This window comes from Cimex lectularius, unplaced genomic scaffold (genome assembly GCF_000648675.2).
Source record: "Cimex lectularius strain Harlan isolate CLEC.00 unplaced genomic scaffold, Clec_2.1 scaffold227, whole genome shotgun sequence".
NCBI lineage: Eukaryota > Metazoa > Arthropoda > Insecta > Hemiptera > Cimicidae > Cimex > Cimex lectularius.
In genome coordinates this window covers 725,121-750,680 of record NW_019392955.1, presented here as the reverse complement: position 1 = coordinate 750,680, position 25,560 = coordinate 725,121, and the positions used below count along the sequence as shown (strand labels likewise).

The 25,560-nt window shown below is 32.3% G+C and overlaps 1 protein-coding gene across 4 annotated transcripts; it reads left to right on the top strand.

Annotated features, from left to right (window-relative positions):
- The first annotated feature begins 290 nt into the window (after positions 1–290).
- LOC106663689 (protein tramtrack, alpha isoform) lies at positions 291–24,496 on the top strand. Of its 4 annotated transcripts, none has more exons than XM_024229457.1 (6): positions 291–419; positions 7,619–7,842; positions 8,893–9,349; positions 10,873–11,199; positions 14,667–14,741; positions 23,269–24,495. In XM_024229457.1, the coding sequence occupies exons 2-6, from the start codon at positions 7,672–7,674 to the stop codon at positions 23,970–23,972; spliced, it is 1,734 nt and encodes a 577-aa protein (XP_024085225.1). In that variant the 5' UTR covers positions 291–419; positions 7,619–7,671; the 3' UTR covers positions 23,973–24,495. The 4 variants fall into 4 exon arrangements, with proteins under 4 accessions (XP_024085225.1, XP_014244210.1, XP_014244214.1 ...); XM_014388724.2 differs by lacking the exon at positions 23,269–24,495 and adding an exon at positions 15,873–16,916 and having other exon boundaries at positions 295–419; XM_014388728.2 differs by lacking the exon at positions 23,269–24,495 and adding an exon at positions 18,753–19,425 and having other exon boundaries at positions 296–419.
- The last annotated feature ends 1,064 nt before the right edge of the window (positions 24,497–25,560 follow it).

Here is a 25,560-nt window from a genome sequence, read left to right as displayed (position 1 = left end):
ATAAATAATAATTGAATAAATCTATCTTTATTGTTCTGTATTATTATTAAAAATAGATGTTCGAAAAGTTGAGAGAAGGAAATGCGGCCACGGTGCGTCGCGGAGGGTGATCACCGGAGGTGAAAGAGAGAGAGAAAGAGAGAGAATGAATGAGAGGGAGTGGGTGAGAAACTACGCTATTCCGCGCGTACGTGCGGTTGCGTGGCGCGTGTGCCGGTGGGTGATCGCGTCGCGTTCAGGGTTGGTGGATGAGGAAAATAGTTTTGAAACGTAGATTCGCCGGACGGCCGCCAGGGGTGGTCGCGTCGCCGCCGAGGGCAGATCCCTGCTGACATGGCGTCTTCGATGTAGTCTTTTATTTCCATCCCGTACGGGTGTTCCTTCATCCCTCCGACCAGGAAAACAACAACAATGCTCAGGTAATTCTCACGGCCGGCGCCGCCCCCGGACGGCCGGCGACCGCCTCCGCCCTCCTTCGGCCGCCCCCGGTCCCTAGGGGGTTCCTTTTACGAAAAAACACCGCGGCTCCGTCGTAAAATACGCAATAGGGTCGTCGACATCTCCCCCTGATAGGATCGATATATTTCTTTTTCCCGTGTGGCCGCAACGTCCCGCCTCGACTCCGACTCCTTTTCGGCCTCTTTTTTTTCCCCCAAAACGCATCCCCGGCAACCTTTCTACTTTTTTCAATCAATCCGCTCGGAAATCGATCCCGTGAAAAAAGGGTTGAGTAAAAATGTAAAAGGGGTGGGGGGAAATTGTGCAACATGGCGGAAGGGCTGGGCGTTTTACGCTCCCGACACCCCGTCCCTCGTTCTTTTCTCGCCTCGACTGTGGAAAAGTGAAAAATATCGAAGTCCGCGCCCGACCAGGAGACGCCGCCGGTGAGTGTAAACAAAACAAAGGTTATGTTTATTATTTTCGCACCTGGGCCGCTGTCACCGGAGCCGAGTCGGCCCAGCCTCGCGACTCCTTATCACTGAAAACACCTGTGTGATTCCGACTTGAGGCCCGTTTCTCTTCGGCCGCTTCGCTCGCCTCCGATCTCGGCGACCGACGCCCCGACCACCCGACGCGACGCGACGCACCGCCTAATTCCGCCAGCCGCCTCCCGACCCGACCAACCCTCTTCACGTATCTCTCTTTTCTAAATTACTAATTTATTCATAGTCCTTGAATATTGCCACATCACACGTAAAAAAATAAAATAAATAAACCCCCTAATCATTTCCTGCTTTGTCTGGTGATTTACTCTGGGGAGGATTACCCCTATTTGACCTAGTCCTTTTGATCATATGAGCTATAAACCTCACCAGTCTTTCATTGAGGTTTCTTTTCACTACTGGTAACCCTTTATAATATTTTCAAAAAAACTTAAAATAATAGCTCAAATACATGTAAAATTGTTATTTGTTGTATGAGAATAATACAAAATCTACAAGCTTTGATGTACTATATTAATCATGTGAAGGTGCTTCTTTATCATCCCTCATGATTCATACCAGTCCGCTCATGAATGATAAAATGATCCTTATCTTCTGCCATGATGTATTATTGAAAGATTTTCCCAATCTGCAAGCTTTGTTGGCCCGATTGACCAGTGCGATTCTGACTGAGTTAAAACTGACATCATTTCCCAACGACATTTAATTTTAAAATCACATTTAAACAATATTAATCGTACGAAGATCGTTTCTAAATCATCCCCCATGATTTATACCGGTTCACTCATGAATGATACAATCATCCTTATCTTCTGCCATGATGTATTATTGAAATACCCCAGAATAACCTTTTTTTCTTGCCAGTCTTTAAAAACTAACAAAAAATAAATAAATAAAATATGTCCCTTTATGATTGCAAAGCAAGACAGTTTATATTTTCAAACCCGCTGGGCAAAATATTCATTTGAAATCTTTCGCATCGAAAATAGCACGCATAAAAGAATTAAGTAACGACACTTAGGGGTTTATAATGAGCTCAATTAATTTCAATTCTCCCGAGCACGTGTGAGATGTGCATAGTCCTGCTCTAAGAACGATTGTTCGTCGGTCAGAAAGTTTACGGAATATCACTGATATTCATTGCAAATAGATATCTGAAGTTTGATCGTTGAAGACCATCCTGGTTCAAGTTTTGTACTGTTGTATACACGATTCAGCAAACCCTTTATATTATACTTTCTAATAACTAATTATAAATTAGAATTTTTAATCGTACAAACATCAATACTAATAACCTCTGTTGTGTAAAGCATCTTCAGCTTATATTTACAAACATAAACATAAATCATTTATTTACATTACAGTATTGTACTTCAAACTCCCACTTACAATGAAACTAATTGAAATACTTGTTTTGAAGCTGCCATCTTCAGTAATTCAGCTTTGGTTTTGTCCTTAATATGTGGAAGTGCATGAATGACAATTTAAATTGTATCACATTACTTTTATACAATTCTGGTATTTTAGACTTTAATTTAGCGTAAACATTTTTGTTTAAGCTTATACTTCAAAGCTTTATTTATGCATAATTCTTGTAATCTACCTCCAACAAGTTAATTTATTGGAAATGTTATCAACATATATAAATTTTTGAAATATTTTATTAACAGCTGTGTTGTAAGGTATTATACGCACATCATTATTATGGGCATTATGTGATGTGCAAACTCTAGGATAACAGTTCTTTAGCAATACGTCTTTGGTTTTGAGTTGTGATTCTTTAATATATATTTTGATTATTTAATGAATATTATAGCAAAGTTTGAACATACCATCTATTAAATTATGGGCTATATTAATTATGGTCCTCATTGAATGCTGAGAATTAAAGCTTGAAATTCAGTCTGAGGATGAGCTTTTTTTACCACTGAGTCTTAATATCAGAACCACAACAAATTTAACAATACATATATGATAACATAATATTTTAAAGGGGGGCATCGGTGGCCACAACGGTTTAGGTGTTGACACGGTGCTCATCACTGTAAGATAAAGGTCCTGGGTTTTAATCCAGCGGCCCTGCATTTGAATCCAACATAATTACCTCAACATAATAACCGCCACCAAGACCGACCAACCATGCCCCCTAACGCAACGCCCCCAGCAACAAGCGACGGACGCAATACTATATAAACCCCACTCAGACTAAATGACAGACAGTTTTTCATTGAAGATGACATAATGCCGAAACGCGTTTAAATAACTCAAACAAAAAACCCGCAAGTGAAGACAGACCCAGTAGTGCCCGTGTGCCGGTTCAACATGAGTTCACCAACTCGCAGACCAAACCCCATCATCTACCCAACATAATTACAAATGGTTTTTTTTTTTTAACAACACCGGCACCCTGAGGTTTACCTTTGCTGTTGCGGACCCTCGTAAAACAAAAAAAAAAATATNATTTAATTATTTACTCATCTACTATTGTTCTTATAAAAAATCAAATATCTGATTTGATATTCATCTCTTTGCTACTTCAAAAAATCATTAATCATTGCATGTCTATCTGAGCCTTGGGTCCACTTGGGTACACTTATAAAACAGTATATTTATAACTGTATTTATCAATTATGCTCAATTTTTATTATATTATGATAATATTCTTTAAACTTGTGTCAAGAGCGGAACCTGTATATGACCTTCTGAGAACCTCAGCCAGAAATGAGGAATCGTCCTTACCCAATTAAGAATAGGTCATACGTGGTTTGCAAAAAGGCACCTACTCCTGGGCCAAAGCCTTCTTATGCAGAGAAATGTTGCTTGATATATCCCTCATAATAGAAGCTTGTCATGCCTGGGCTTTTTACAGAGAGTGTGTAGGCATGCCACCGGATTGATGAATGATTCTTAGGCACAGTAGTGATATTCTGAGTCCCCTGTTTGCTTTTTAGAGGATGTCGGTTTTTATTTATTTTTTATTTTATTTTAAATTGTATTCTTTGTTTTGGGCCAATGTTGGAATAGATTAGATTATAAATGTTATGTATTGATGGATGGAGGAATTTCGAGTACTACATCAAATAACCAGGTCTAGTGCATTAAATAGGGGTGGATGTATTTATTTTTGCGATTGTATTATAGGTGTTAGTTTTAGTTTAGATTAAGTTTTGCATCTTGTTGAGGGGCTGAAAGGACCTGGTTTAATACAGTTAGTTGGGAGGCAAGCATCATCTCCTATTCTCTTATGCTTTCAACACATACTCGTACTTACCATTGAATTACAATCTTACTGTATTAAGACAGATTTGATGGCATTGCCACTTATCACCCCACACACTGATGAACCTTTGGTTGTTTCCAATCATTTTGGTCTGTCAGATAAATTTTTGGCTTCTACCAGACCAAAATTATTGGAAATGACCAACTATATACTTAAATATATATATTCTCACTTAATGATAAAGTAAGATATAATTCACCAGATTGCTTAAATTTGATTGTCATTTGTCGTCCCTGTCTGCATTGTTTTTGTTGTATTTTGTGATTAGTTGAGTTCCAGCATTTCTCTGTCTTCAGTTGTTTATCTTTTTTAAATTAATCATGATTCTGCTTTGTCTCATGAATGATCATCCTCCTGGAAAGGGATATTGTTAGTGTGACATAACATAAATATGATTTTAATTAATTATTAGCTCACTCTTGTTTACTTATTATTCCAGAATTCCCCACTGATTCATCAAGTTCCATGAATGAAATTAATTTGGAAGTTCCAAAAATTGAATACATCCAGCGTAGTTAAAATATATAACTAAATAATATTTACCCAACTGTTGAAGCTTACATTTATTAGGATTTAAAATTAAAGCAATTAAAGATTAAATTTAAAGCATGGTTATTTAATACTTTTAATTTTAGTTAATCTAGCTGAATGATTTGAAATCAAGTTTTTATGTAACAAATATTAATTTAACTCATGTAATTCAGTTTAACTCATAACTTACCCTTACTCACTTATTCAATTTTCAATATTCAGTTTCCAGACGAACCTTTTCTTTTATTACTATACCATGTTTTTAGTCATTCATTCTCAAATATTTTACATTATGTTGGCCAACTGAATTTTTCTAACAAGCTTAATAATTCTGTTGTGTCTGGGTAAAGATCCTATAATTTTAGTCTGTCTATCCTCGCTGGATACATTTTCGCAATCTTCAGTGTGTATGTACATATGCATTATTTCAATTTTAGGTAAAAATCGTTTGAAAATTCATTGTCTAACCCTAAATCACTTGATAGCTCAAATTGCCCAAATTAAGTTTTTAACAGTGGCCATAGAATTTTTAACCCTTGGGTCCATGTTAAAAAAAAGCTACAAATCTGAAGCGGGCAATCATATATCACAATTATTTATATTTTTAATTAAAAACTGTGGTGTAAATTAAATTAAGTAAGCGTTAAAGATTGAATATTTTCTTGCAATTTTTAAACGTATTTTCCATATTTGAACAACATTACAAAATTTTTATCTGTTGTCCTTATATTGAATTGTCTGCAAGTGATCAACTTCGTAATAAAAAATAAAATGTTTTCTTAGATAAGATTCATACAGTTTAGCAATCTAAGTTTTACCATTTACCTTTGCATTCTGAAGTGTTATCATTGCCACTTGTGTTGCTAGAGTTTGATTTGTATTTGATAAAATGAGATATGAGATATCGGTATGACTAAAGTTACCCTTAGCTTTGTAAAAAATATTTTTAAAAAAAATCTAGTTTGTAAGTTTTAATTTCAGGACCACATCTTTAAATTAGGCACTTTCTATGATAGTTTGTTTTGATTTTTGTTCAGCTCTAATTTTGCCAATTGTTTTGTCAATTCACTTCTATTTGGTTCCTCTTTTTTGTTTTAAATTTCTTCATGATTAAAAAATAAAAAAATAAGTTTTGCTGGATTGATATCCAGAGATGATCAAACGTTTTTATCTAAACTTAACTGCTTGTCCATATGAAAAATATTATCATGAAAATTTAAAATTTTGTTTTTGAACTGACAAGAGTGAGGGCATGAGTTATGTGTGTAACAGTGTTATTTTTTCATATATGGTGCAGATTATAATTTGTCAAAGTTACGTTGTTTATAATTTATTAAGATACATTTTGTGAAGGCTTTGTTATCAAAATAAAAATTATAGAAATTACGAACGTGCTTATAGAAAGGTTTACAATTTTCATTATCCAAATTATTACATCCAAGTAATCACCTTCCTTTCTTAAATATCAAGACCTTATTCATTAACGCGATTGAACGATTTAAAAGCCTAGATGTGCGTAACACATCTCAATGCCTGGGAGAAAAGTAACATGATGTATCTGCTGCCCAGAAATAAACTCAAGCATGCTGCGAACAGAATTGAACAAATTAGTAAATAGAATCTCACTCACACCCGACAAAAATGCTAAAACAAACGAAAAACTTGTATGTGCTCGTTAAAATGTTTTTTAAAAAATTGAGTTTGTTAAAAAATTGAAGTTTCGATGAGGTTACAGTACGCATCACAGTGACATGTTAAGAATAGTGAAGTTGCGCTTTAAAATGTTACCAAATTCCGAAAGGAGTTGAAAAAAGAAGAAAATTCAAGCATTATCACTGAAAACAAAAGTAAAATAATTTTTTATATATATCTTTTGAACATTACTCTTGTTCATAAAGATGCCTTTATTTAAATTAAAAGGTTTTCCACTCTATTAAAAAAAAAAATTAAAAAATAAATATATGTATATAAGATTTTATATATGAAGTGTAATGTGAGAGTGCCATAAAAGAATTCAACCTTGATTTATTTCTCTTATCTAAATCCTTTCTCTACCCTTAATCTGGATGATATTTGGACATAAGGAATTAAATTTTAAGCTTTGTATAAAGCTTTATAGTTTGTCCGCTCTTGCAATAAAATAATGTAGACATGTGACAGACAGGCCCAGTTTGCAAAATTGCAAAACACATTTTTTTTAATGAATTCGCTTGAAAAAAGTAAGAGAATATTGATTCGGCGATAAAAATATTATTTAAAATTCAAATTGTTTAAGATATCACCCAAGGTTGAAAATTCAATTTTCTTCTAGGAAAAAAAAAAAGGTTTTTGTTCAGAAAATTCATAAACTGTGGTACTGAAGATTTACAAAATTAATGATCAATGCGTATTTAGTAAAAAACCAAAAAATTCTTGTGTGCGCTTGGATTATTGCTGATATCTGATTGATTATAAATTTATAACTATGTATTTCATATAAATAATTAGCCATCTTTGTAATTGTCAGAAATATTAACTGATGTTTTCGAATATACAGTTTATTTTCATAAATTATGTTTTGGAAACGGGTTCAGTAGGTTTATTAAATTATAATTTTATAAATTTATTTATACTGTTTTAAGGGTGGATCTTAGTTAATATTCCTTCGATGAAAAATACACTGTTTACTTTGCTATTCAGAAATTGTTAAATTTGAATCTCTTTCTAACCAACCAACCATTCTTTTAATTAAATATAAATTAAAGTTGGTTAAATAATAACATGATAATAAAAAAAGAAAAACAAATACACCCTCTGCAAATTAACTGATAAGATAACAACCCCCCCAATCTTCTAAACATTTTTCCGTTTTGTTTGTTTACAGAAACGAAGTGATACTTTAATTTTTGAGTCATCCAAGTTTGGTCACATAGAGTAATGGGATCTCAGCGATTCTGCCTCAGATGGAACAACCATCAAAGCAATCTTCTGTCCGTCTTCGACCAGCTGCTCCACGACGAGGCCTTCGTGGACGTCACGCTAGCTGTCGAAGGGCAGTTTTTACGAGCTCACAAAATGGTGCTCTCGGCCTGCAGTCCTTACTTCCAGGTGATGAATGTTCAAGTGTTTTTTTCTCTTCTTCTTAATTTTCTGCTTTTCTTGTTTTGCTTTGAGGGATGACCTCAGGATATTTTTCAAGTGTTCCCTGCTTGGGGTGGGGTTGGAAGTGGGTCGGTAGAGGGGTTGGGGGGAGTCCTTGGACTCTAGGTATTACATGAAAGTCACAATTTAAACTTCGACACTAACATTTTCCTTGGAACAATTTATTACTCTGGGGTTTTCCACACGATTGATAGACCTATTTTTGTTTTATTCTAAATAAACCTTTAAAAAATTCAGAAATTTTCATTATTGCATAACATTACATACATTTAAAAACTTGTAATTCAGCTTTCTTACTCAATTTACTTTATACAGTTTTATAATAAATATAATTCTTGTAGCATTTCATGTGTGAAAATCTTTATGTGTTTGTTTTTCTTGTTCTCTTAATACAAATTCGACAGCCTGCTGAAGTACCTTCAAAAAGTTAAAAGACAAGAAAACAAGGGACAAAATATGGAGTGAGTCAGTAACAAAAATGCGCAGGGGGGATGAATTTTCGCTTAAAAATGCAGAGGGCCGACGATGACCACTTGATGTTCATGATGATGATCAGCCATAAATAATACATACATTTAGCATTTCATGAAGTTGTAGCTATAAAAAAAATAATTACATATTACTATAACTTAAATATGTATGGATGTGTCCATATTGTCTTTTTATTGCTGGCATCTTTAAATTATTGTGGAATAAGTTGGGGTCCATAACATTATTGAACAACCAAAAAACTTGTCTCAGAATTATTTTAGTTTATTTTGAAATTCGCCATTTCTTTTTAAAATTATCTTAATAATATAGTATGGGAATTATTTTCATGACAACATTTTATCATGTTATCAACAATGGGAGAAAACTTGATAAGCACATCAGTTGAATTAAGTTTTGACTGACAAGCTGATAAGTTTATTTAGTAAAAAAAATTATAATTATACGATGAATTTTATTTAGTTGGTAAATATCCATTTAATAATGGTTGTTTGTTTTTCTTTTCAGGCATTATTTGTAGGCCACCCGGATAAACATCCAATTGTAATTCTCAAAGACGTTCCGTATTCAGACATGAGGTCTCTCCTCGATTTTATGTACAGGGGAGAAGTCAGTGTCGACCAAGACAGGTTGACGGCTTTTCTCAAAGTGGCCGAATCATTGAGAATAAAGGGGCTGACTGAGGTGAACGAAGAAAGGTGCGACTTGCCTTCAATCGCCAATTCGTTATTAAATCAAGCTCTTCCACCGCCACCACCACCGCCTCCGCCGCCGCCCAACCTACACAGGATTCTCCTTCCGCAGCATAAAAGGCACTACTTCCACCAGAATGCCATGCTGAATTCTGCGCTCACAGCACCGCGGCGGAAAAGGGGCAGGCCAAGGAAGTTGTCAGGAAGCAGTTCTGGCAACCCTACGGATGAAAACGACGAGTCAAAGCACAACAACGTTGAAAACCATGTTGGTTAGTATCATGTTTTTTTATACAATTAAATTTTCATTTGAACACCAAATTAAATTAATTTACATTATTTTTTGTTAATTTTTGACATATTGACCAGTGTCTCATGCCAAACTTGATTCTGGCACTAATAACTTTTTCACCAAAACCTTAGAAAAAAAGTATAATTTATTTTTAAAAAAATCATTTAAAAAATTCATCAAAAACATTCATGGACTCATTTTGAATAGTCAAAGTGGAAAAATATTTCACTCATGGTGTAATTTAGAGTAGTTAGAAGGAAAATATTTCATTCATAGTTTAATTTTGAACAGTTAGTGGGAAAAATATTTCACTCATTGTCTAATTTTGAATGGTTAAAGAGGGAAGAAATATTTCACTCATGGTATAATTTTGAATAGTCAAAGTGGAAAAATATTTCACTCATGGTTTAATTTAGAATATTTAGAAGGAAAATATTTCATTCATAGTTTAATTTTGAACAGTTAGTGGGAAAAATATTTCACTCATGGTCTAATTTTGAATGGTTAAAGAGGGAAGAAATATTTCACTCGTGGTATAATTTTGAATGGTTAAAGAGGGAAGAAATATTTCACGCATGGTATAATTTTGAATAGTCAAAGTGGAAAAATATTTCACTCATGGTTTAATTTGGAATAGTTAGTGGGAAAAATATTTCATTTGTGGTTTAATTTTGAATAGTTAGTGGGAAAATATTTCACTCATAGTCTAATTTTTGAATAATTAAAGCGGGAATAAATATTTCACTCATAGTCTAATTTTGGAAGTGGGAAACAATAGTTGTCTTTGATCATCCTGGTCTTCCAATTCTTCCAAATTTTTACATTTTGTTATGATGGATCAGACTGAACATGTTACGATCTTTTCAATAGGCTAATTAACACTAAATCATTAAATTTTAAATAGTAAGGGCATTCCTCTCAGTTAAACCTCTTAAAAATGCCAGAAAATAACCCCTAACAAAATATTTACTGAATATTATTCAATAGCAATTTTTTTTTAAACCACATATTAATTAAATAGATTAAGGCTAAGCTATTGGACAATGTTTTCACGTTACTTTGAACAAATCCGTTTTGTGCCGTTTTAGTTTCAAGGTTAACGAATATTTCCTTGGAAAATAAAATTGCACTGTGGTCATTGTTTACACATTCATTGCTCTTTAATTATTTGTATTTAATTATTATATTTTCAATTTAAATTAGTCAGAGTGTAACAGAGTTTTTTTATTCCTCTTGCTTGCAAATTTCTACCACGTGTATGGCTGAAAGATATGCAGATATATTATTGTTTCTAACAAAGAAGCATTGTAGGGTTTTTTCCTTGTCTTTATTAATAACCTGTTCATATGAGATACCTTTTTGAAATATCCATAAAATGCTCCTCTTACAATTTTTTTCCTTATGTATTATTCTTTTTGCCAACATTGTCATGTAGCAATGTAATCAGTGAATAAAATATCGTAAACCAGAGGAATAAATGTTGTGTTTTTATTTTATTTTCAGATCAGTTGGTGATTAAATCCCAAGGCGGTGCACAGCAGCCTGAAGCCATGGTTCAAAACGATAACACGACAAGAGAGAGGGAAGGATCGCCGAACGAGCCAATTCCCCTGACGAGCCAAAGCGCGAACGCAAGCCCCCAGTGCCTTCAAAATCCCGCTGGCAATAGTTCAACGGCCAGTGAAGGGCCTGTCAGCGATAATCAGAGTCCCGATGATAAGATGGACATCAATGAACTTCCCGACGATGCAGATTCACCCGAAGAAGGCGATGAGACTGAAAATTTTAACACAAAAGTAGAAGAGCCTAAACCGAGCACTTCTGGTCAAGGTAAATTATAGTATATTTTTATTGCTTTTTTGTAATATTCATTTTAGTCTCTTAGCCGGGTTCAAATAATTTAAAAAAATATGACAATTATTCTAGATATTAAATATTTTACCCATTTTATTATATTATTTTATTTTATTATCAGATAAAAAAAATAAATCAATTAGATAATGATATATGTTGCAAAAAAATTAATTAGGATTTCATTGTTTTTCTGGTCAGATATTGCAATTTTTAATAAATTACATGACTACCATTTCAACAAAATACTCCCAAAAAAATTTATTTAGTTTGTTATATTATTTCTTTTGATATCATTTCTTCATTTTTAAAATTGAAAATTTGAATTTTGTTTGACAAAAAAAAATCTTTTGGGCTATAATTGTAAGCACTCCCAGTTCGAATTTTTAAAAATGCGAAATTTGTATGAAAGTACTACAAAAATTGTAGTTTTGAAATCTATTTAGGTTCATAAATGATGACCCTTAATCCTTAATCCCTGTTGCTTAAATTTTTTTTTTTTTACATTGTTTGCCACGTCATTCTGGAATTTATGGGGTGGTCAGGTTAGGCAAACCAGCAAATCTATTGTTTACTCACTCATTTACTTGCGCCAATATTATGAAAAAAAATTGGCTAATTGTATATTTCTATTGGGTTGTCTGGAAAATAATGCAGGTTTATGGCTGTTAAAAAAAATTTGTGAATAGAATTTTCAGTATTTATTGTTAACGCATTTTCTAATGACTTTTCATCAATAAATTTTTTATGTTGCAAACTGGAAGAAAAAAAAAATGGAAGTCAGTAAGCGAGAGTTCTGGAGAACCGGGAGGGCAAAGTAGAACCTCAAGTTCCAACAGTTTTCTTCATATTGTCACATGTGAAACATTGAGCCGAGCATTGTCATGTAACAGAATCGGCCTTTTCCGATTGTCCAAAGATAGTCCAAAGTCTTCAATAATTCCAATTTCTGGTGCATTGCTTGTATTTGGGAGCAATACATTTAGGCATTGATTGTTTCGTCAGGATTCAAGAAGCTGTAGTAAATCTGCCCAAATGAAGCTTATCAAAGAGTCACCATCGCTTTTTTTTGATAAGTTGGGAACTTTGGAAAATGTGGTGCTGCTTCTAATATATTGAGCCACTCTCCAGAATGTATGCTTTTATTGTAGAGAATCCACTTTTCATGACAAGTAACAATTCTATGCAGAAAAGGTTCGTTTCTGTTTCAGCAAAGAAGGTTGCACAAACTTCATAACTTTTTTTGGTGGTCGTTTAGTACATAAGGAACCTAACTTGTGAGCTTTTTAATCTTTCCAATTGCCTTAAGGTAAAGTCTCCCTCATGAAATCACCCCAGACTTCCATTAATGTTTCTGTTTGGGCACAGTTCCGACCGAGGTTAAATTTGTAAAATGAAATTACGTGAAAATCACGCATTGACATCTTAGTAAAGACAGAATTATTCCCAAGTAACGAAAAGCTACTGAGATAAATATTTTTGTTGGAAGAGGTTTGAAAATTTATCAATCGTACGAAAGAATAATCCATCAAACCTAAACAGCTTATTATATAGAGGGGTGATTGAAAGAAAACATGAAAACGTGCATTATTTTCCGGACAACCCAATAGTTATTAACTATTAATAAATTTTAAAAAATATGGGGAGGTGTATATAAATAAATAGATTAAAAAACTGAAATTTACTTGAAATTTATTACTTATATATCAAATTATAAATAATTACCTCAATTGTAAAATGATTATTTCATATATATTGGGCTAGTGCAAAAATAATACAAGTTTTGAAAAGGCAGTCAAAACTATTTTTAATTTTTATAAAGTAAGGAAAATTTATTAGAAATATTTTCCGTCACATCATAATTCATTATGTCATTATTGTCTGTTGATATAAAGATCTTTATTTTGACTTGCAATAAAGATTTTGAAGGCATTTTCGGCTTCACCGCATTCTCTAAAAATTTTATTGCTCAATCAAATTATCTAAAAAAGTGAAAGTCTGTAGGCAAGAGGACAAGGGTGAATATGGAGGGTGCATGGTAAGGTTTCATATCCTGAGTCCTTAAGTTTCCGCAAGGCCTTGTGCGACATGTGGGCCTGGTGCATTTTGTCAATTTCTTGGTAATATTTTTTGTTCTGATAGTTTTACAATAATTCAGAAAATTATAATGAACAACCCCAGCAGTGGTTTCGGGGAGTGTTTTGGCACTTCATCCTTGTCCAACCACCAACCTGCACGCCCCTGTTAACGTACAGAATCCACTTTGATCACAATGGAAGAGATGTGCAAATTTCAAAGCGTCGATTTCTTTGGGCTTCAGTTAGATCATGCAGTATCCACTTGTCAACCTTACCAATTAGCCAATTTACCAATTTGCTGTAGATGGCAAACAATGGTTGAATGGCCAACACCTCTTCCGCGTTTCCCGTCTTGAATCGTGTGAATTTTCTTCAATCATCTTTGAGTTGGTCATCTACAATGGAAGGCATACCGCAACTTTCACTGTCTTCAAGATCGAAATCTCTGAAACCATTGCTGCACTACACATTCTAATGCTTCCCTCCACCCAAAATGTATTGATGTTATGCGCAGTTTGGGCTGTACTTCACCCAAGTTTAAATTCTTACAAATAAATTTGACGAAAATCTAGTTTGTGCGTATTTAATTTCGCAGGCCCTCACTCTTATAAAATTCAATATAAACTAAAATGTTTTGTATAAAAGATAACAGTTGAAAGTATTTATTATAATCCATAAATTAGATTTAAGGATGTAGATTTGTTTATATGATAAGCACCTGTGGAAATTTTTTTTTCAAAACTTGCATTAATTTTGCACCAACCCAATATAAAATAGGTGTGTAAAGCATGTAATTAAAATAAAGTTTGAATGTGTGGTAAAAGAGTTATGACTATTTACAAATTAAGTAATTATTTCCATATTTACTACTTATCGGTAACATAGTCCAGGCTTAAGAAATACTCTGAAGCAAATGTCTTTTGGACAATTATTTACAAAATAGTTACATATTTGCTAATTACTTCAAATTAATAACAAAAATATTACAAACAAAAAACCACGAGGGGACAAAAGGCCTAAAAGATGAACAAAACATTTTTGAGAAACAAAAAATTACCTATTATGGAGGGAAATTTTGACTTTTTCAATTTTTTTATTGTAAAAAATCACCGCAAGGTCAAATTAAAAAACGGTCTTAACAGTAATGTCAAATCAGTACTAAAGGCCTGTGAGATCTGTTTGACACCGTACAATAAGCTTCAAAAGCGGGGTTTTTCTAGAAGTGCATCGTTCTAAAAAGACGTCCGTATATGGGGAAGTGTTTATTTGCAACAAATGTATTAAAGAATTTTTTTTGCTGTCCAGTAGTACTAATGTAGAATTTTTTCCCTTTTGTCAAGTAGATGTGTAAAATTGATTTGTTTTCAGATTCGATGTCTCCTTTTCCCAGTTCCGGCGTCCCGCCTCACCAAGAAGGAGGTGGAGAAAGGTATTCGGCATCAGGTAATAACGATTAAATGTCTTACACTCGTAATATCCGTCCTTTAAATGATATTCTGCACATTATTTTCTGGCAACCCTTGAGAATTACCATCAGTTTTTTTTTCTTATGTGAAACCCTCAAGAATGCAATCGACGTCCAAATTTGGTGCAATGCCCAATAAATTATGATGAATAAACTATGATCCTTAGTTTTAAAAGATAAAGCAAGTGTTAACTTTGAATCATGCTACAAATACAAAACTTTAGGTCGTTTTCTTTTCAAACAGAAGGAAATACATAATTTGCATGGTAATTGTGGTTGGAACCCATAACACGATATTTTTTACAGGGTCAAAAGTTAGATCTCACTAACGCTTCAGTAATAGTGAAATTGTGCACTCGTTTTTGTGTTTTATGTTATTTATACGCTGTATTTAAGTGAAACGTGATAATTTAAACAAACAGATGGGGCACCTTCCTCTACCTTCGTGTCCTTATCTGATCACCATCGGTTTATACTCTAATTCGTTTATGCCTTTACAAATTACGAAGAGAAGGTTCAACATCTGATTGTTAATCCATGAGAGCCAGACCGTCGAGACGGCGTTGAAGGAAGCCGAAGAAATACTTAAGAGGTAAGTTGGGGTTAAAAGTTTATCTAAAGTTTATCTTTATATATCCATTGAGGAATGTGTCCCATCTATTGTTTGGTTTTGGGTCTTGCTCTTCTTTTTCTTTTCCTTTAAACGTTGACTTCTTTTTGTTTTCTAACTGATTTGCATGAAAATACCTTACTTACTATAAAACTAATCAATCAAATGGAATGGATTTCAGAAATTAAAAAGTACTAATTTTAAAAGCTTGCGTATTAATGAATGGATAACAAATTTTCTCTTGATTGTTTTAACAGCATTTCAGTTGAAATCGACCTTGATATAAAAATTTAAATTGCAAATGTTATTAATTTTTAAGTTTGACAAACTAAACGTAAATAGTGTAATAATGCATGGAATAAAATTATATTTAATACACCATGTATCATCTCTGCTAGAAATTAGTGCATGTTTAAAAATAAAATAGGTTACTAATTTTCAATATAGTGATATTTTACTTTCCGTCAGGCACGAATAAAGCTTTTATACCTCTTTTCAGATCTTAAAGGGATGGTCGAGACAGACGAGGATTCACAACATTCTGATATCGGATATTATGAAGATATAATCGCATGTTCTCCTGGCTCGTCAGACGTCGACGAGGAAGTGACAGAAGTATTCACTCCGAGCAGTCGCTATTCGACTAAAAACACCAACTTGATCGATACGGAAAATATCGACGAGGACATATCGCAGTTTGAGCAGGACTCGTTCAGATCCCTCATGGACCAGAAACATCTGCAGACTTTCAAACCGAGCATTCCGAAAGAGAGCAGCAGAAGGATAGACAAAATGTCGATCAGGAAGTATTGCACGAGGGAAGGGAGCCACATGTACAGGTGCAATGTATGTTCAAAGACGTACACCCATATAAGCAATTTCTGCCGGCACTTTCTGTCTGCACACTACGGATACAAACAGAACATACATTGCCCGGTCTGTTTCAAACCTTTCACTAGGAAAGATAACATGATGACCCATGCCAAACAAGTGCACGGCCTGTCTATTGCCAAAGGGTTGCCTTCGGCAGCAAACGAACCAACTTTCGACCACCAAAGCGTAGACTACAATTAACATCTAGTCCTCCAACGAAATACTAAAGACCAAGAAAAAACGTGTGTGATAAATTTTCTTCTTGGGAAACCGAAGAAGTTTTAAACTATTTTAATCATAGTAATCAATGTTTTTTCTTTCTTCTTTTCTTTTTTATTTCCTTTCATTTTCTTTTTGTAACTTGTGTTACCTTAATTAAGTCATTAGATATATTGAATGTTACTAACGCTTTGAGTATATAGATTTTTAAGGGCCAGTTTATAATCATCTTAGTTGTTTATTTAATGTTTTTAAAGCACCCTTTTGAAAATTAAATACATATTGCATTGTTGTGCCTTAAAATAATTATTAATCATGATAGTCATTAAAGTTAAACAGGAATCGAGAAAAAAGTTCTTTCTTCGTAGGTGCCTTAATAAAAATGATCAAGTGGAATTTTTATGTTTTGTAAAGACTAAAAATTAAATGAAAAAAAAAGTTATTTGAACTGAAAATTTTTATAACTAGTCTATAATAGTCAATTATTTATTTTATTTTACTTGTCAAAAACCAAATATATTTCATTTAGTAAAAAATTAAAACATATATATATCGATTGTTCTTAGTGTTCTAGTTTATAAATCAATATTGGTTTAAATTTTTAAAACGTTTATTGTTAATGCTAATGTTTGATTATGTACTGATTAGAAATTTCACATGAATTTGTTTTTTTAGTTTGTATGTATTTCACACAATTTTATTAGTTGCCATATTCATATGATTGTGTAAGTACACAATAAAAATATTTATTAATGTTGTTTGAAGTTAATTTATTTGAGGTCGGATACTCATTTTGTAACTCGTGTCGACCTATCCAACCTTCCTTGTTTCTGTTCTTTTTTACTGCGACTATTTTTATGGTGTCGATAATATGTTTCAATGTGAATGTACAGGCTAACCCTTCTTCCATTTTGAGAAACTACTCCAAACGGCGTTATTATCCTATTTATATTAATTCAATAGTTTGTAAGCATAGGATTTCCTTAATGTATAAACAATGTAATAAAAAAAATCACACTTGCAGTTTTAACTATAAAAGTTGTGGCGGTCGGTTGGGTCAGGTGGCTGGAGGGATGGGTTCTGGGTGCTTTTTACCTCGACCAGTAGGACTTTTCCATGCTGCCTTGGATGCAAAGTAAATGGTTTTTATCCCTGTTGGACACTGATGGTTAAAATAGTACAATGATGGAATAGAGTACCTGGGGTCGTCTGGTGGTCGGGCTTTCTTACAACTTATTGTTTACTACTGTATCTCCAAAAAAAAAAAAAAAAATGCTTTAGAACTTAGCGATAATTCTTCACCATTACACTTAAATACTGAAAAAACGTGTATTTTGGGCTTGCAAAACACTATATTTTATCATGCCCCTTTCTTCTTTGACAAAAACAAAAACCCCTTTGTTCTACTCTAGTTAGTGTACAATTATTTTAATTCAGCAATTCATTTTGCCATAGCATACATATGACAAGTGAAACATAAATTATGAATGTGTGTATGTATGTGCATGCAATAATTATTTTAAATCTAACAGAACTTGTAAGTATATGGATCGATTGTCATAATTATCCATTTTTTAATATTAAGAATTTCAGCTTTCTTAATGCCACCTGCCTTTTTCTTTTTATTGCTATTTGTTGTCGTATCAATTGTTCACTATTGATTTTATGAATTTTTGCCCTGGTCGTTGAAAAGTTTTATTTTTTAACAAAATATTAACTAGAATGATTTTTTGGTGTTACAATAATTTTTGGATTAAATGTATTCCATGTTTTCAAACATTAGAAACCATTTAATTTTTGTTATACTGATTACGTATAGCATGTTTTATGTTCAATTGTTTTTGCAACTGCAGTTAACTTGAAATTTATTTTTAAATAGTTCTACATTCATCATTAATTTAAGCATGAAATCACTTTTTTTGTTATTTAAATATTTAAAATATGAAAGAATCTAATCCTAAAGTGGTAAAGAACAATGGGAAATATTTGTGCTTGTGGGAACTTAATAATTTCTTTTTCGTTTGAAACTAAACAAGTTAGGGATGTTGAGATAAAAACTTCAGAGAAGGAAAAGGTAATTATTTTAACTTTTGGAATTAGCTAGTATAGCCATTGGAAATTTGGTTGATTAATCGATGAATTTTTCGCAGTCAGCCTTTTAAGGAAAACTAAGTAAGTTTGTAGGAAGTTTGAGAAAAATATGTTGATAGTTGTATTTAATGTAGATTTTTAAAATATGTGTTTGTGAAGCTTGGACGATCGAACTGATGGTAAATTTTAATTTCAGGCATGGATAAAATGATGAGGCTTGTACCGCAAACGGAAATGTATCAGCAGTCGACTGGCGATGCAGAGAGCGACAGCGAAAGCCTGATAGTGGCACATATGGGCGACGTCGAGAACAATAATGAAATGGCCGAAACCGAAGAGAAAAGCAACACGTTTGAAAACACATTCGGCGATTTCCCAGAGCCCGCTTCGAGACCGCCTCCGTCCAGAAGAAGAGTGAGAAGGCGTGCGACGTCCAACACGGACCCGGCCGAAGCGTTGACCGAGATGTCCGTCAGAGGACTGAACCTTTTCAGATACGCCTCGATCACAGAAGGAGTCTACAAGTGTATGGAGTGCGCCAAATCGGATATGATAAAGACATTTAAGAATAAGTATAGCTTCCAGAGACACGCCTTTCTCTATCACGAAGGCCATCAGAGGAAAGTGTTCCCCTGTCCGGTCTGCGCCAAAGAGTTTTCGAGGCCCGATAAAATGAAGAACCATATGAAAATGGTTCATGACTGTTTTATGCCAAAGGAAGTATTATTCTCAAATGTCGGATTTTATCTTCCTCCATAACAATTAGAGTGCTCTGTATCCCCAGTGCGTTATCAATCACTTTTCTGAAATTTGCACTATTCTATTTTCACTTATATTTTCGAGGACCGACTCGTTGCCGCCTTTGTTTGCTAAAGTACAAAGTGATATCATTCTTTGTAGAAATCGATGTTTATATATACATATAAATATATATTTATGTATATTATAATTATTATATACATATACAATATATAACTGTTTTAACTAAAATGATCAAAAGACCTTATTTGGTGCTTTAGGGGATTATTATATTAGTTCTTATAACAATTATGAGTAAATTATCATTTAAGAGACTAAAATGATATTTTGTCAATATGTATTTATAATGTACTATGTAGTTAAAGCTATTACACATGGCAACTAGCTAACTTTAACCCAGTGCAATTAAACACATTAATAATGTCCAGAATAAATGACATTATTGCTGTTGTAAGCTTTAAATAGTGTACTATTTGTTTTCTTTTATTGTTGCATCAAATGATGCCATTAATTGTTAACATAATCATTTTTGTTTATTTAGAACTATTTTATTTTGAATGATATTTCTCTATTGTTTTCAAATTGCTATAGTTAATTAACAAAAAAAAAATCTTTCTCTTAAGTTGTTGGATATGTGAAATATTCCAATTTATATTTTATATATAATTGAAATTATTTCACATTTATCAATCCATTTGACAGTGTTATAAATGTTTTAGTTTATTTATAATTTGTAAGTGCAATAAAAATAATAAAAATTATTATATGGTTAAATTTTTGAGTATAAAAACTTACTAGTTTAAATTTTTTTGGATCTCTTAAAAATATATATGTATTTCTTGACTCTTGAAAAGACAAGAGTTTTTTTTTATTTTTTAGTCAAGAGTTGAAAGACGATGTATAGCAAATAGACTTTGTTTTAAACATTCAACGTATATTTTATTTAGTTTTGAAAGTTACCACAATATTAAAAATAATTTTTATAAATATAAATTTTAATTTTTACATTCTCCACTAAATTGGAGAAATATCATTCAAGTTTAGATTTTATTTTTCATTATTTTATCGTTTTCTCTTATTATTTTTTTTTATGTTCAAAAACATAAGGTATAGTAATGTTTGAATTTATGTTTATACAAGAAAAGACTCGTTCCATGTGTGTCGTCTTGGGTCATATTGTGGAAATAATGTTTCAAAAACATTGAAAAAGCAAATTTGAAGAATTGTTAAAAACAAAAATAAGTGATAGGCTAAAATTCTTTTTGATATTCCCAAATTGTGATTCCATGATGATCCCGGTTTTTCTTTTTCAATTTTTTTTTTTTTTAACAAAACCTTGATCTTCCAATTGTACATATTTTTAAAACAGCACAATTAAAATCGGTAGTTATTAACATTATTAAAAAAAGTCTAAGGACAATCGTTACGATTGTAAAAAAAAGTATACCTTTAAAAAGGCGTTAAAAAATTATTAACAGAATATGTAGTTGGGCTAGTTGTGTGGCACAATTGGGTTATATATTATTATATATTGCAATAATTGTAGTGCTAGGAAAAGAACATTAAATTAAAATTGTGTTTATACATATACAAATATATTATATTATTTAAATAATTTTAATACCGGTATGTCGGTCATATAATTTATGGGATAGTTTTATGAGTCGCGACCATTTTGAAACCAAGGCCAGTTGAAGATAAGCGTCTCGTAATTCAGGTTCAATATAATTCACGGTACAGTTATAATAAGGAAATAAGGAGTGTGGTAGAGGGGCAATTAGATTAAGTCACGGGATTTTGATTTTTTCTTCCTTTTAATAAATTGGATGTTAACATTAGTAACAAATCAAGTTAACTTGTTCAATTTTGTATTTGTTGAGAGATGACTGGCTATTGTTTTATTATACAAACCTCATACCAATTTTTTGATATCAAACTAAAAGTTAATCTCATCTAGTGCCTTACTTAATACGTTTCTGTGATGATGTCACTGAAAATAGGGTTTTTTTCTATTAAAATTTTATATCGTAATTTTATTTTATAAGTGATGCAATTTATAATTTTTTTTGCTTTCAAATTCTGTGGGAAACGTTTCAGAAATTGTTTTTTCTTTTTTTTTAATGCAGACTTTTTAAATAATTTGTCTTCCATCTCTTCTTCCTTGAGTGTATATACATATATATTTTGTACTGTTAAAGCTTTATTAATAGTTTTTGTGAAACGTTAATTATTTATAAATATATATATTAATTGTTTATATAATTTTTTTTTTGAAAGAGCATAAAATATAAATAAATTTATATAACTATTGTATAGATCACAGGTGTAACTAATTTATTTTGATAAATTCAGAAATGGCGCAATTATCACTTGTTTTTAGCTGAAATAAAGGAACCTTTTTTTCTGTTAATTTTCAGTTTTCAATCAGTATTTTATTTTTTGATTTGTTTTATTTTATTTTTTGTTTGTTTGTTTAATTGAGTGCAATGAGTCATTCCCTAATAACTTCTATTATTCGTATAGTTCTGTATTTCTATTAGTTTGGTGCACTTTGAAAGGTTAGTTTTTCATTATAATATTTATGTATTAATTTTTTGTTTATTTAGTTATTTATTATTTTGTTTTGTACACATTTTATAGATTGCACGAATGACTAGAATCTTATAATACCTATAATAATATACATGTATATATGACGTTTTGTACATATATTGAATATGTACCTAGATGTATTTGTCATGTGCACTGATTTGGAGAAGAAGATAATAAATTTATTTCACTTAACAAGGGGAAAAATAACTCGATTTTATTTTTCATTTAACCCATGAAAGGGGGGTAATAAATATTTACAGCTGTAATGAAATAGTTTCCTCTAATCGAAAACATCTTTTATTTTTAAATAAACATTAATATATGTAATATATGTGATTGCAATAAATCTTACGTCTACCTCCATCCTAATACTATTTTTTTTTTTTTAACTTATGTTGTTACTTTATTGTTTCTTTAATTTTACCTATTTAACATTTTTAAATATTATTAAAACTAAAAGAAAAATGTAAGGATATGTTTTTTTGACATGTTACCGGACCTGGAAAAAATGTGAAAAATGGTCTATGGTGAAAAATAATTTATATCTTTATTAATCAATTTATTTTGGCCTGAATTTCGACAAATAATTGCAGCATGAAATGGAAATTTGTCCAACTAATTTGAAATTTGTTTTCTTTTCAGATTATTCATGGCAGGGAAATTATAAATTTATCTGTCGTCCGATGTCCCATTACAACTTGAACAAATTGGAGGTTAAAAAAAATATGAAGTTCACCATCTCGTTCCAAAATTGTATTTTATTATAAGTTTTAGATATTGTCCACCGGTGTTAAAACTATCCGTTCATTTGGGTATCACTAATGATACACAGAATTGTGACATAAAATATTGAACCTGTTGAAATACTCACAAAAATAAAAATAAGTCACACTTGAAATTATTTAATGCAAAAAAAATAGTAACAACTTATTAAAAAAATGTATCCATGTATTTATTTAGTAGTCATAATTGACTGTATCAATTGTTTTAATTAATTATATTTTTAATCTAAGGTCTCCCCACTCGTGACACTAGCTTTTCCATCTCGACCACGACCTTAGATAAAAAATATAATTAATTAAAATTTATTAAAAAAATATGGGGTGATTTTGATCTAAAATTTGGTTGGCTTTTATTGATAATCATTAATAAATAATTTTTTTTAATGATCTATTTTGCATTGAAATATTAAAATGCATGTTTAAAAAATAAAGTTATAATTTTATGTAATGCCAAATTTTGATGTATAATTATTGATGGGGAGAAAACTTTTTTCTTGTAAATATTTGCTCAGATGCAGTGACCAATTTCCGAGTTTAGTCTGTTCTTGGTGTAATTCTGTCGAAAATGTTTGATTGCAGAAGAGTGTCTCCAGTCAGTCAGCGTATCCATCTGTGAGGATGTCTCCATAACGCCTGCTTCTCCTGGATTTCAGAGGCTAGATGCGTCTCCTACATCTGAAGACGTTGTAATAACACCTATACGAGTAAGTGAAACATCGCCAGTGCAGTTTGCCCCGGGAGTCCATTTCCTTAGCCACGAATCGATACTCCAGCCAAAAGAGGAGCCGTTGGACGACCTCGACGATGACTCGAGCGAGGGGATGATTCCTGGCAGGAGAGATCTCTTAGAGTACTTGATCAACGAGGACGGGTCAGTGGTTTGTAAGTGGTGTGGTGAACTGTTGCCCTCTAGGACGCACTGGTACAGGCACAAGTACAAATTCCATATATCTAATCCTCCAGGGACGTCGAGTCTGTTCAAGTGCTACAGGTGTAATGTTTTTTTTAAATCGCGTAAAGGATACTTAGGCCATGTCAGTTCGAGGCATTCTAAAATCGAGCAGAATGTAGTTTTTGAAAGGGACGATCTCAAGCCTTGCCGCCGTGGTAGACGGATGAGCGAGGATTTCCAGGGCAACCCGGAAGAATATGAAAAACAGAGGGAGAAGGAGGAGAAATTAGTGGCGGACATAATCGACCGGGTTAAAAGGGAATGCGAGGCACAAGGGTCAACAGTTACTAGAAAAGGCTATTCACGAAGGTCTACCATTATGAATTCTTGACAAGAGTAAAACGTCATTTAAATTTTTTTTTATGTAAAAGAAATTAGTGTAGACACCTCCTAACCCTTCAATTTTAAGAGAAAATTGAAAAGCCTTGGCTCTAAAAGTTATACTTATTCATCAACATGTGTCTGTTTTAATAATATCTTTCTATTAATATTAAAATATCTTGTGAAATATTGTGTTGAGGTCTGTGAGGTTAGCTGTCTGTACTAGTCCGCTTTTTCCACTGATTTTGTTCATCACGTGCATTCTGTCATTTCAGTCAAAGGTTGATTTTTCCTGCCATACTCAACGTACTTCACATACCAATGGCTGAAGTTTTAAAGTCAAAATCAGCAAGAATAGGTTGATCTGCGATGAAGCTAAAATAATGAAAATATTGATTCCCAATAAAGAAAGCTGTCCTGTCAAACTAAAAATACAACAAATTACAATTCAATTTAAAAATGTATTCAGCATGGCAGCATGATTTTAGATTTTTCGTATTTACTGTTCAATTTAATTTTGTAGGCAAGACATTTCTAATATTAGCTATAATTTTAATAAATACTTTTTTAATGATAATTTTAATAATTGTTATACTTTTTCAAAAATAGAGTCAACAAGTATCAAAAATGCACTTAACTTTTTTCATAAAACTTTTCAGTTTTATAAAGCCCTGATAAATTTGAATTTAAATTTCTAACATATTAATTTTTTATGTTTTATTTTTTACGTATTTATTTATATTTTACTTTTATAGATATGAATATTCAGTATTTTGGCTTTTATGTTTTCTTGAAGGCTGCGGTCTTATCGATCATCAAGTGTCTCCATCAGAGCAATGCTCCCGTAAACTCCAACCTAGGCAGGAGCCAGTAGTGGCAGCCCCAGGCTAGGAAAGAATGGTGCCTCACTGTTCTCTCGCAAATACTTTTAAATTTAACGTTATAGAGGGGTCGGTGTCTAGACACCATCGACTACTCCAAGCTCGCTGGAGATTCTTGATCAGGCAACCTTCAATCCAGCCCAAGTCTCTCTGGAATCTCTGGACGGGTATTGACACAACCGAGCCCTTCCACACCCCCCCCAACATTGATTAATGCTTTAAATAACCAGACACCATTCCTTATTTAATAAGAAAGATTGTAAGATTAATTTGAATCGTGAATTTATGAAGCTATGTTAGAAAATAAAAAGTCCAGTTACAGTTATGTAGTTAGATTGTCAATAAATGAATGCAGGTTCATTATCATCATTTAATTATTTAATTGTTGGTACATTCAACAAAAGTCAGACAATTCTGTATATCATTTTTGACAGCAAACCTTAAAATGTTTATAAATTATAAGTCTTTCCACTTATAGATTATTAAAACAAAACAGTGTTAACAATAATAAACAATAACCACACTGTTTTAATTAAATTAAATTTAAAAAAATAAGGAACGGTTTTCCTTGCACATTGAGTTTCGTATAAATATTTATAAAGCCAAGGTTTTTCTCAATTTTCCTATTATTTATTAAACTATTACACTGGAGTATACACCATGTATGTAAACGAGTGCAATAATAATACGTTTCTGTTTGTGTATAAGAATTTTAAA

Coding starts and splice junctions, on each gene's coding strand:
- LOC106663689 (XM_024229458.1), top strand. CDS start 7,672: ATGGGATCTCAGCGATTCTGCCTCAGATGGAACAACCATCAAAGCAAT. Junction 11,200..14,666: donor ACCGAGCACTTCTGGTCAAG/GTAAATTATAGT, acceptor ATTTGTTTTCAG/ATTCGATGTCTCCTTTTCCC. Junction 14,742..23,268: donor AGAAAGGTATTCGGCATCAG/GTAATAACGATT, acceptor GTTTGATTGCAG/AAGAGTGTCTCCAGTCAGTC.